This window comes from Chenopodium album, chromosome 1 (assembly GCF_948465745.1).
Source record: "Chenopodium album chromosome 1, dcCheAlbu1.1, whole genome shotgun sequence".
NCBI lineage: Eukaryota > Viridiplantae > Streptophyta > Magnoliopsida > Caryophyllales > Amaranthaceae > Chenopodium > Chenopodium album.
The window spans coordinates 4,074,659-4,086,222 of NC_137834.1; the positions used below are offsets into that span (position 1 = coordinate 4,074,659).

The 11,564-nt window shown below is 34.6% G+C and overlaps 1 protein-coding gene across 2 annotated transcripts; it reads right to left on the reverse strand.

The window, feature by feature from the left end:
* Positions 1 to 514: 514 nt before the first annotated feature.
* LOC145640383 (uncharacterized) lies at positions 515 to 7,580 on the reverse strand. Of its 2 annotated transcripts, none has more exons than XM_081691675.1 (7): positions 7,028 to 7,580; positions 6,184 to 6,605; positions 5,937 to 6,045; positions 5,610 to 5,730; positions 4,775 to 5,500; positions 2,025 to 3,831; positions 515 to 1,288 (listed from the first exon to the last, which is right to left on the reverse strand). In XM_081691675.1, exons 2-7 carry the CDS (start codon positions 6,377 to 6,379, stop codon positions 861 to 863), a joined length of 3,387 nt encoding a protein of 1,128 aa, XP_081547801.1. In that variant the 5' UTR covers positions 6,380 to 6,605; positions 7,028 to 7,580; the 3' UTR covers positions 515 to 860. The 2 variants fall into 2 exon arrangements, with proteins under 2 accessions (XP_081547801.1, XP_081547800.1); XM_081691674.1 differs by having other exon boundaries at positions 5,937 to 6,048.
* Positions 7,581 to 11,564: the final 3,984 nt, after the last annotated feature.

The following is an 11,564-nucleotide window of genomic DNA, read 5'->3' on the forward strand; positions in this document are numbered from 1 at the left end:
TTTTGTTTCAAGGTGTCATTATCGCGGTGTTGTTACTTGTAATTACACGATGATAATTTTTGTTACACAATACAGTGAAAAGTTAGAAATCAACTTTTTTTTTTTTTTTTTTTTTTTTTTTTTGTGAAGCATTAAAATGCATTTATATGATGACTAAGCAACACAATGAGTAACTTATTCATAATTGAGCCCGGTGCATTAATATTATTCTTTGCACCAAGTGCACATGAGATTTGGTGGTCAGTAATTATTATTTGTACTTCTATAATAAATCTAGGATGTACAATAATGAGGTGTTGCAAGTTAGTTAATGAGTAAAAAGTAAGTTTAAAACTAAATCAACTAAAAGATCATGTCTGTTATGTGTGGAGAAAGCCACAAAAGGCAAATTATGTTATCAAGAATTGATCACACGTCATAATTCCACCCCCAAAACTTTAATTAGGTAATTATCATCAATAGAAAATTCTATATTAGAAAAATATACATATAATGATTAATGACACTAAGTGACAATTGACAAGCCAAGAAAAACCTAAAATATTTATTCCAGCTCTTTGCTGATGAATCAAATGAAACAAATATGTCAAACATCTTCTAATCAAACCTGAAAAGTAATTGAATCTGACTAAAGCAATCATGTGGTAAATGGAGCAAGAACATACATTAATTACCTCTCTAATAACATCAGCCTAATTTGACAAGAAACTTTACAAGATTATGCACCCCCCACACAAGCGTGGTACTCTGTTACAAATAATTTGGAAGCGAAAATTTTGCAATTATCTAACAAGCCCCCCCAACAAAAAACAAAACGTAACTAAAAGTTTCCGAAAAATCCTATACGATGAACATCAATCTCACATTATCGTGCAGTTGCACTTGGATTCCAATTTAGGAGGTTTCATGCTATCGGCATTGTTAGGAAGCCCAACATTCCGAACCACAGGTTCATTTGACCTCTCTTCATTTTCGGTGAGAGGAGGTTTTACCTCCGCTTCTGATGCCCGCCCCTTTTTGGCTTTCTGAGTTTTAGGTGTTCTACCACTGGTAAATCCGCGATGATCCTTTTTGTCAGAGCTACGTCTTTCTGGGATAGTGACCATTGGTCTAGAACCTTCCAATGGCTCTAGATTCTCTTTTTCTTTCTCAATCGCAATACTTGCAGCTTTATAAGCCAGATCGTGAATGATGGAGCTGCAAAAGAGAATTGTATCTGTCGCTTCTTCTAGTGTCAGACTTCTTGTCCTCCTCCCTCCCTGTTCTTCCACCGTCACAGTTGATTCCTCTGAAAGCACCAGCAAATTATCAGCCCAACTAGTTAGTCATAATATATAACATTTAATATTTTAGGATCCTTTTAAATAAGATAGCTAGCATGGGAAACTTCATGCTACAAACAAAAGAAGGTGGACTATGTAGAACATCCTAAACAAACTATATGCAAGCATAAGCAAGAATTTCTTATAAAAACCATCCAAAAGATATCACAAGTGTCAGATACAATAAACTAACTGTAAATCCGTGATGGCTGGATGTATTATGCAGCTTCTCCATAATCAGGAAGTCCATTTGGGAAGGGAGGCAGTAAAAAGTGGAGAAATCCACCAATTGTAACCACCCCTGCAAGAAACATAATTTCTTGGGTGCTTGGCTGCTCGCCAAGTTACCATATATCACTCCACACCAACACGTAAGCAGAAAACAGTTTTTTCAAATTGTGTGTGTGTTGTAGAGCCAAGGTCATAAACGAAGATAAGACTGCTCTAATTAAAGTCCAATCCGTACTTCTACTCGGTCAAGAGGATCACTAATGGATCAATCATTTTAGGTTGATTTAGCACTTATATTGCTGTTCATTTAGGCATCAAGATTTCTTTATAGAGCCTTTGATAAAAGAGAAAGTGTAATTTCACAAGGAAAAGGTTACTCAACACAACAATAATAAATTACTGTAAAGCACAATTCAGAAACAATTACATTAGACAGAAGCTCTGAATTGTCAAGATAAAAAGATATCATACCTGCAATCCCCTCAGCATGATTTGATTCCTTGGACTTTAGAGACGAAACCTTAGCATCTTCATTGTGATGTGCTGTAGATGAATGATCTTCCAACTCTTCCTTGGAGACCATATCAATTTGCGACTTTGGGGAACTAGGATGAGAATCATTGATTTCTATTTCTGACATTGTAGATGTAACACATTGAACACGATCTTCTGCGGCTTCCACGTTATCTACCCTGTTGTCTTGCACTGTATTTTCATTTTCTATAGAAGATTCAACAAATGTTGTCTCCCCGAAATTTCGGCCACTTCCTATACTTTTCAATGGGTCTTCTTCAAATTCATGGACAATATTCCCTTCATCAATACCTGCAGAAACTCGAGATTTGCCCTCGAACTCAGAGTTTACCGTTTGGTCAGCCTCAAGATCAGTTTCTCCAGAAATTGTACAGATGCCACTGTTGTCTTCACCAGATACCGCTGCCCTACAAACAGATGGAACTGCATCATGCATTTCCATAATATCTAAAGCTAGTACTTGATCAGGAGGTGATCCAGGTGTATCTCCTGCAGCAATATGCCTCATGTTGCTGACAGATCCTTCACAACTTCCATCACGAGAGCTTGTTGAATGTCCTAAACTTTGATAAACTGGAAAGGAAGTCCCTGAAAGTGAAGACCCTGTGCTCTGATGTTTTGAGCTTGCATCAGATCTCTTGCCACTGAACTGCCTCTGGACAATATCTCCATGTCTAACTGCGGTCAGATCAATGGAAGATGTAGCAGATATACTACCATGACCAATAGAGCTCCTCATTGAACTAGTCAAGTCTCTAGCATAAGATAGATCATCATAAGATATAGCACTGCTGTTGAAGTTCCTGCCATGAATCAGAGGCCCTTTATAGCTACTGGATCTATTCATTAGAAGAACTGAAATCCCAGCACCTTCAGCCACATTGATATTCCGGTTAGATTTCTCACAACAATTTTGCACCTCCTGAAAGCTGTTAGCCGTCTGAGATGAATCATTAACAGTTGTATGCTCTCCCTTTATTTGCTGCTCAGGATGCATCTGCGCACTTTCCTCCCCGGCTGACATTGAAAGAGAACTGTCCAGACAGTTTCCTCTAGGTTGATTGAACTGATCTTGTGAAATATCCCTTGAATCAGCATTACCTAGAGCAAGGGTAGAATGTGTTACATGAGATTTCTCAAAGACATCCATCAAAGGAGCTGTGGCATTCTCTGTGGTCTCTAATCTGAAAACCAAGGAAGGGTTGTTCAACAATTCTTCTTTCTGTCTGCAATCAGGACACATATTATCTTCCTTTTCTGTAAGCTCAACAGGATGATACTGGGTGCCACATCGACAACAGAGCAACACATTTTCAAGGTTATAAATTTTCATGGAATTATATATCTCATCTACTGCAACAGCTTCCACAGCACTACCATGAAGACCCGATTGATTGGAATCTCCAGCATTAGGTGCAAATGAGCTTTTTCCCGGTTCTCCAGGTTCAGCTAATGTGCCATTTCCTTCATGCCCAGTGTCCTCATTTCCAGCATCCATCTTTTCTAAGGCAAATACTTCATCTTGAATATCAGAGAAAGGGGCCCTAGCATATTCACTTGCTCCGTCATCTTCAGTATCATGTGCGCCACTTATTGCTAGGTCAGAACTAGCATTACTACTGGTGGTAACTGAAGAGTTGGACATCATAGTGCGATGGGCAGCATTGGCTTTTTCAGCATAGAAGGTAGTGCTGGGGACGCTGGATAGAAGTGGCCTGAACATATTCTGAGGACTTTTTCGGTCCTAGAAACAATAGACATTACACTATCATGAGATGTTCTATATAGCTATAATATAGAAACTAATAATATTTTATACTAATTAGGTATCTGTATAAGTCATCTGAAAAAATTGGATTCAGAAGACTTCAATGAACCAAACAACGCTTGTTCATAAAATAAAATAAAAATACTCCGCCTGTCTCATAATATATTGCATTCATTCCCTTTGGATTGTCTCAAAATATATATTACACCTCACACTCTATATTTGGTATGGGACCACTATCTCCTATCACATTTAAATTTTATTTTTTTCATCTATATACAAATCTACCCACTATCTCAAATCACATATACTTCTCTCTCCTCAATACAACTCTATTTACTACCTCCAAGGCTCCAAACACACCTACTTCTCTTTCCTTCACCTCGGGATAATATTACCCACTATCTCTAATCACATCGTTCACTCCCTCAATATAAAATTACCAACAAACTCCAATCACTGATTCTTTTTTTAACTCAATATAAAACCACTCGCTATCATTTATCACTTCTACATGTTCACTTAAATGGCCCACGATAATAAAAACATTATGGATGTAGTAGTAAAACATATGGGCAATAGGGAGAAGGGGCCAACAAACATTTTTCTTTCCCAAATTCAATTAACTTTTGTGTATGGACATCGAGAATAAGGACGTTGGTTGGGTGACTATCTAAAACCTCGAGAATCTTTAGATGATGCAGTAGATATAAGCCTAGTATTCCAGCTTTTTTGAATAACTAATAGAATCAAAAACTTTAATTCTAGGCCACTTCAATAAAAACCAATGCCATCATTACTAAACGTACAATAGCAAAAGCAGCATAAAATAATGTATAAGGGCTCAAGTGATTCACCAAAGCGACAAGACCTTATCAGTGTAATAAGTAAAACAAAAGGATTTAATATAGTATAGTACCATTTGCCGCATTGCTGAATCAAATGATCTCTTTGGAGCAGAACTTGGGGACATTGTCTTTGTGGGTTTCTTAGAGTAAGCCAATGGTCTGCCACTAGAAATGCCACTGATTCCCTTTCTTGACATAGGGCGCTCAGGTACACTCAGAGGAGCTGACTGCAAAGAATCTGTGTCATCATCACCAGAGGATGCCATAGAACCTTTACTGTGTGAGCTCAGTCTGTCTCGTTCTTGACTATGGGAAGAGCCAATGCTTCTGGAAGCAGTTGGAGACCTTGATTGCCTACCTCTGCTTGACTTAGATGCTGGCGAAGATCCCCTAACATATGATGCAGGTCGATCAGCCAAAGAAGTTCGGAGATTAGGAGGAGCCTCCAAGGAAAAACCAGGAATGTTCGACTGCCATGCCCTAATTTTTGGTGATGCAGAATTCCCACGGCTTTTACTTACAGGGGATGAACCCCTTGCCCCTGATGCAGCCACAGATCCAGAAGGTCCAGCAGTTGGCCTCCGTGACGTTGGTGTTAAAGATCTTGGAGGAGGTGTTGAAGGCTTGACTGGAGGAGGTGAGGGTCTTCTTGATGGAGTGTTGGCCCGTACAGGAACAGGACTTGTATGAGGAGCTGAAGACGGCCTTCCCCTAATTGTACTGGTGCTAGACCTAGGAGAAAGGCTCAAACGCTGCGGACTAGGACTACCTCTACTGCTTCTCTGACTTCTATCCATCTGAAAAATATAGTAATATGAGTATAGAGTAACGAATATCAAGTTATAATATAGAAGCTGCTTTTAAAAATAATCAAACGTCAAAAATTCATTGAATTTTTTTACTCACAGTAGATGATCTTGAAATGGAGATGGGCCTACTTCGAGCTCTACCACAATGTACAAGGTTATCAGGGGCAGGATCCTCATCCAATGATGGAAATAGAGGAGTGTCTGGAGGAGTTAATAACCTTCCAAATTAAGACATAGGAGATGATTTTAGAACTCTTAATTGCAATCTAATAACAGGTGCAAAATAAAAGAACAAGAAATCGTGAGGCAAATAATCTGCTTTTCATTCAAGAAATTCCAATGATACCAACCAAATAAATGACCAACCATCATAGCATATAAGCACGCCAATATTATCAAGGAGACAGCTAAAAAATAAACTAACCATTCATAATCATTCTTATCACCATCCGCATTGAGGAGATCACTGCTCTCTCCTCGAACAGGTATATTGATTCCGAGCTTTAAATCTGGGAAAGACTTCACTTTTGAAGCTGCTAATTTACAACAAATAGACAACAAAATGAAAAACAATGGTAAGGGCGTAAGGCATTAAATAACAAAGAAACCAGGGTAATCAACTAATATCAATTAAGTAATTCAAGGTAAGAGACTAGAGTCATTGGAATTACATAATAAATCTTCAAAATCATCCGTTGATTGAAGAAGAAAACTCTCGTTTTCTCTGTTCTGCAATTCACTGAATAGAGCAAGATCATCATCTCTTTCTTTAAATGATAGCCCACTCCCAAGACTGCGTCCCCTCTTATGGCTATCACCACGAGGATCCCCAACAGGCGAACGCCTTAATGATGGAGAAGGAGGCATCCCAAGTGCCTTAATCGCCCTTTTAGCTGTATGTCACACAATCCAATCCATACAACCCTAGAGCAACCGCCAACAAAGCAAACTTCAAACTCCACTCCACAGCAACAACTTGCCCCGTATAACAATTAGTCAGTTAGAACTGAGCCAGTCTAGCGTGAGCAATGATACAATTCCATTTCAGTTCGGGCCATGCCGGCTACTCAATATGCCAATTTAGATATTCTTCCTAAAATCATCGTAAACATAATCATATTAATACGAGCTTCAAATCCTTGTCCGGTCAAGCAAGATTAATGTCCAATTAATTCAATGTAGGTACACTAAAATCAATCCATAATCATATATCCTCAAATATTCCAAAAAAGTGAAACCCCTTCAAATTGCAAAACCCACAAAAACCCATATCACAAAATCTCAATAAATAACCACCCAAATAACAATTATATATATAGATTTAAGATCGTTGCTCAACACAAACCCTAGTTCATCACAAAAATCAGCATCACTTACTTAACAAAAACAACACAAAATGGCACTAAAATTAAACTATATTTCAACTTAATCATCATCAATTACCCCCCAAAACCCCAATTGACAACAAATTAAACCAACCCAATTCCTAATTCATAATTTGGGTGCTGAACTTACCAGAAATACTTCAAGTCAAAAACTATTCAGCCCCTTCAGAATTTTGATAAAGTTGCAAACTTAATCAAATCAAGAACACTTGGATCTGCTTCAAACCCAGAAAACACAAAATGTAACTTTAGATCAGACGAAGCTTCAAACACCCCAAAATTCTCACTTTCTCTCTCTACAACCTTGAAGAATTGTGCTCGAATTTTTTAGAGAGAGAAAATTGGGGACAAAATTAACAAAAACCCAATTCTTATTATTTGATTTTTTTTTGGAATTTCTGTTGGTTTCCTCCTTAACACGCCTTCATTCTCTTTCAGGTTTTGTTCTGCTCTACTACTACACAACACAACACTTCTTCTGTAAATTTTGTGCCTTTTTTTAGGGGGGATTTTTTTTTTTTTTTTTTTTTTTTTTTTTTTTTGGGTTTATCGTTTGTTGTTGTTGTTGTGTGATTATTACAGTTTTGTGCTACTGTGAATCCAGTTCAGCTGTGCCTTTCTATCTTTTTCTTTCTTTTTTCCACACTTTTTTTGTCTGCTTTATTTTTATTTCATTTTTTTTTTGGTGGGATTCTCTTCTTTGTGTGTATTTCCTCATATACGTAGTATTAAACAAGAAATTGAGATGGGTATTTTTACACAATTTATTGAATATTTGGATGTATTTGTCTATTTGAATGTGATGCTAAACAAAGACAATGCAAAGACAAATGAGTTGTTTGGTTTTAATCTCAAAGAAGAACAAAGAGAATTTTGTTTCTGATTTTCTTGTCATATATCAGTGAGTATGAAGATTGTATAATAGAGGATTGGTGTAGACGGATAGACAGAAACATTAAAGGTAATTTGCCGCTCTTTTACTTGATTAACTAATAAATAATTAATGTTTTGTTACACATGTATATATTTCATTATTTTGTGCCTGTATAAAGAGTTTTAAAAGAAACTTGATGTCTTGAGTTGTGATTATTAGCTCAATCCCGGCTTAGTATGGGGTAATAAAAATCGATTTTTCAAATATTAGATAATTTATATTATGGCGACACAAGCAAATAAAGTATCGACGTTTCGTATCATATGCAATACGTGTCATGGAAAGTTGCAATGCTTTAATGAAATCTCACTCTTATAGTTTAGCTTGTTAAGTTGATCAAATATGCTAGACATGGATAATATAACCATAAGAGAATAAAAATTTGAACCCTTAAGGACCTATTCTCTTTAGCTTGAGTTAAGTTCCTAATTTCCTTCTCTCATAAACAATTCAGTTCAATTTAGTAAACCAGAACGGCCCCTAAGATGTCATAAATGTGTACGTATATTAGTGATAGTATGGAGTTAAATATGAAACACTAGTATGGCTGCTAATCAATATTGATCATAAGAGACTAAAATTGCTCAAAATGAATATATTGTAGTTTATTTAGTAACTCCATTTGATGTACGTGAGAGTGATGGATATATCAAGTGTACGCCAAAATTAATGATTATCACTAAATCATATTTGAAAATATGAGTTAATGGTAAAGATATTATCTTGAAGATCGCATAAAATGCAGAATTAAGAAATTTCATAAAATAGAGAGAATATTAATCTGCATATCAATGGCGGATCTAGGTGATGGGTGTCGTCTGGCCTGGGTAGCACGGGCCCCTTTAAATATTTCAATTTTCTTGTTTTGGTAAATTCAGTTATATTGATGATAAAAAAGACTATATTTGTATAATGATTGACTAAGTGCCCCTCAAGACTTGCATTCTAGATTCGCCTCTATTGCGTATATATAATAAAGGGCACTTTAGCAACCACATATGCTAAAGAGTTTCACAAGATGATACCCTTTATGATATAATACTCATATTATTTACCCATCTATTTTATCTTGCTGAGAATCCTATACAATTCATTTTAATTATTTTCTAAATAAAAATTGAAGTTTTAACTTTAAAGCATCAACAAAGCGTAGTACTAAAGAATAAACAGCCACTTGGAACAGTTAGCAAAGCCTAAAAAATAAAAATGCCTTAAGAATCTGGCACAAGAATAGTGTGAGTTGAGCAATTTGTAATGTACTTAAGGGACCACTTTTCTAAAGTGAAAATAAGATTAATACTTAATTACTCAAAGATGATCCATTTGATAATGACACATGCAGGTAGTTGGAACTATTAGTTGACGGCTAATTCATCATAATTCAATAATAATATTATTGTTAATCATTAATTAACCTATAGTTAGCTACATATAATTGCCTTCGCTGACCATATTACTGATAATGCATGCTAATCAGTAGCATATACTAATGTTTGTCAAATTATGCAATAATTAATTGTAGCCACACATCATTTTCATTTGTTAATTGTTAGTCTGATGTTTTCTCCCTAACTAACTTAATTATTCTCTTTTCCTCGACTTGGAAAGAATTATTGTACTTCCCTTGTCTGCCTTTGAACATAATATTGACTACGTATACTATTTTAAGATGTTCGAAAAAGTTAATATTGATATGTGTGATTGTGTACTGTTGAATTATTTTAAATTATGTATCATCATTATTAATTAGATTTCGTGATGTGGTGAATCTGGCCATTATGTATAAGAATGGATCAAAGATTAAAGGATTTTTAAGATGTGTTCTCTTCTTCTTAGAAAAACATAAGTTTTGCGTCAAATAAATTTGAATAAGTTTCAATTTCGCAATTTGGTCTAATAAATTAGCAATTACTTTGTATATACTACTTTGTACTTATTTTGTCCATAATAGTCATTGTATTAATTCCGTTTCATAATGTTAGTCCCATATACTATTTTGAGCGTTTCAAAAAGATCTACCCATATTGAATATATTTCATTTATAACTTGATTTTTTTTGGAATTAATTGACTGTGGAATTATGACATGACTTTAAGTAAGGAAGTTTTTATCTTAAATTATGCAATTATGACTAGTGCTTTCCTAATAAAAAAATCAAAAAAGTTAAATAAGGTAAACTAATTATGAATTATGTTGTACTTTAATGTTAGATTCCAAATATATTTGTTTTCTTATTTTATGTAATTGATTCTATATGGGACTAACATTGTGAAACGGGGGGAGTATTATTTTTCTATTATGTATATTGTGTATCATTTTATTAGTATTAAGTTATTAATTATTAAAAAATGTACAACTAATAATTAACAATAAAATTAGTGATTAGTTGGTATTTGTTGTAAATTATATCAATATGGATTAAGAGATTAGTAAAAAGAAACATTATAGTATTGTTTTTTAATGGTGTTAAGGGAGTCACAAGGACGAGTGATGAGAATCGATCCTAGCTAGGATCACTTGGAATTGGGAGAGAAACTCTAACCACTTGAGCTATCCCTCACTCTTAAAAAAAAGTATTATAATAAACAATAATACGTACAAAGATATTAATCGACATAAATGTTATAGATATTAATGGAGTAGTTTTTGCAATTATTGTAATAATGATAAAATTTTTAATGGCTAAAAGATTTTTAATAAGTTTTAAACAAGTTCAATAAGTTTAGATAAATTTAATTGAATTGTTTAAAAGTATATTATATGTCATATTTCTTATATACAAACACATATATATCCCTATTCCTGTAAAAAAAAATCCTTATTAAATTATGATCTAATTTGAATATTTTGCTGACTTTTTTTTCAATGTAAAGAGAAGGACATACACTAACCGTACATGCCTCAACCCTTACAGTTTTTTTGCTTCGGTATTTACAGGTCAGACATTTTGAAAGTGAGGGGGGAAAGAGTAAGAGACCCCTCACTTTCATAGTGTCATTAGTGGGGATTGAACCCCAGTCTTTACCACTAGACCAAGCTTAACTTGGTATACTTTGCAGACAACAATATAATAAATATGAAGTATATAATTTATGTACCTGATTGATACTCCATATACTATACTTCGTATTTCTATGTGATCAACACTAATGTATAGGAAAAGTGTAGTACCACACTAATGTAGACTTTCATTAATCTATTGTAAGAAGTCGAGAAGGGTTAAAGATACCCTAAAGGCTTAAAGTTATCCTTCGCTTATGTATCATAAAAGCTTCATTTTTTTCACATTAACTTTACCTCATATACTAATAATATATTAGATGATTTATATTAGCCTATATAACATGTACTCCGTATCAGTTAGATTATATACATTAAAATAAAATCACTCTTACAAATTAAAAGTTATCATTAATTAGGTTAAAGTGGCCATAAAAATTGTAGAAATTATCCTCAAATTTACTGTCTTTTAATAAAATAAATGAAAGATCGCTATAATTTAATTTATTGGTTTAACATTGATTAAGGGCTTAATCTGATTTATTGAAATGAGTTGAACTGAACTGAACTGAATTGAATTGAATTGAATATATTATGAGATAAAGAAATTAAGAATTAAGTTTAACTAAGGCCCTGTTCTTTTGAGCTTCTGTGTAGAGCAGAGCAGGGGTCAGCAAAGCAGATTAAATTTCAGCAGAGCAGAGTAGATTTCAGGATAGCAGAGCAGAGTCGA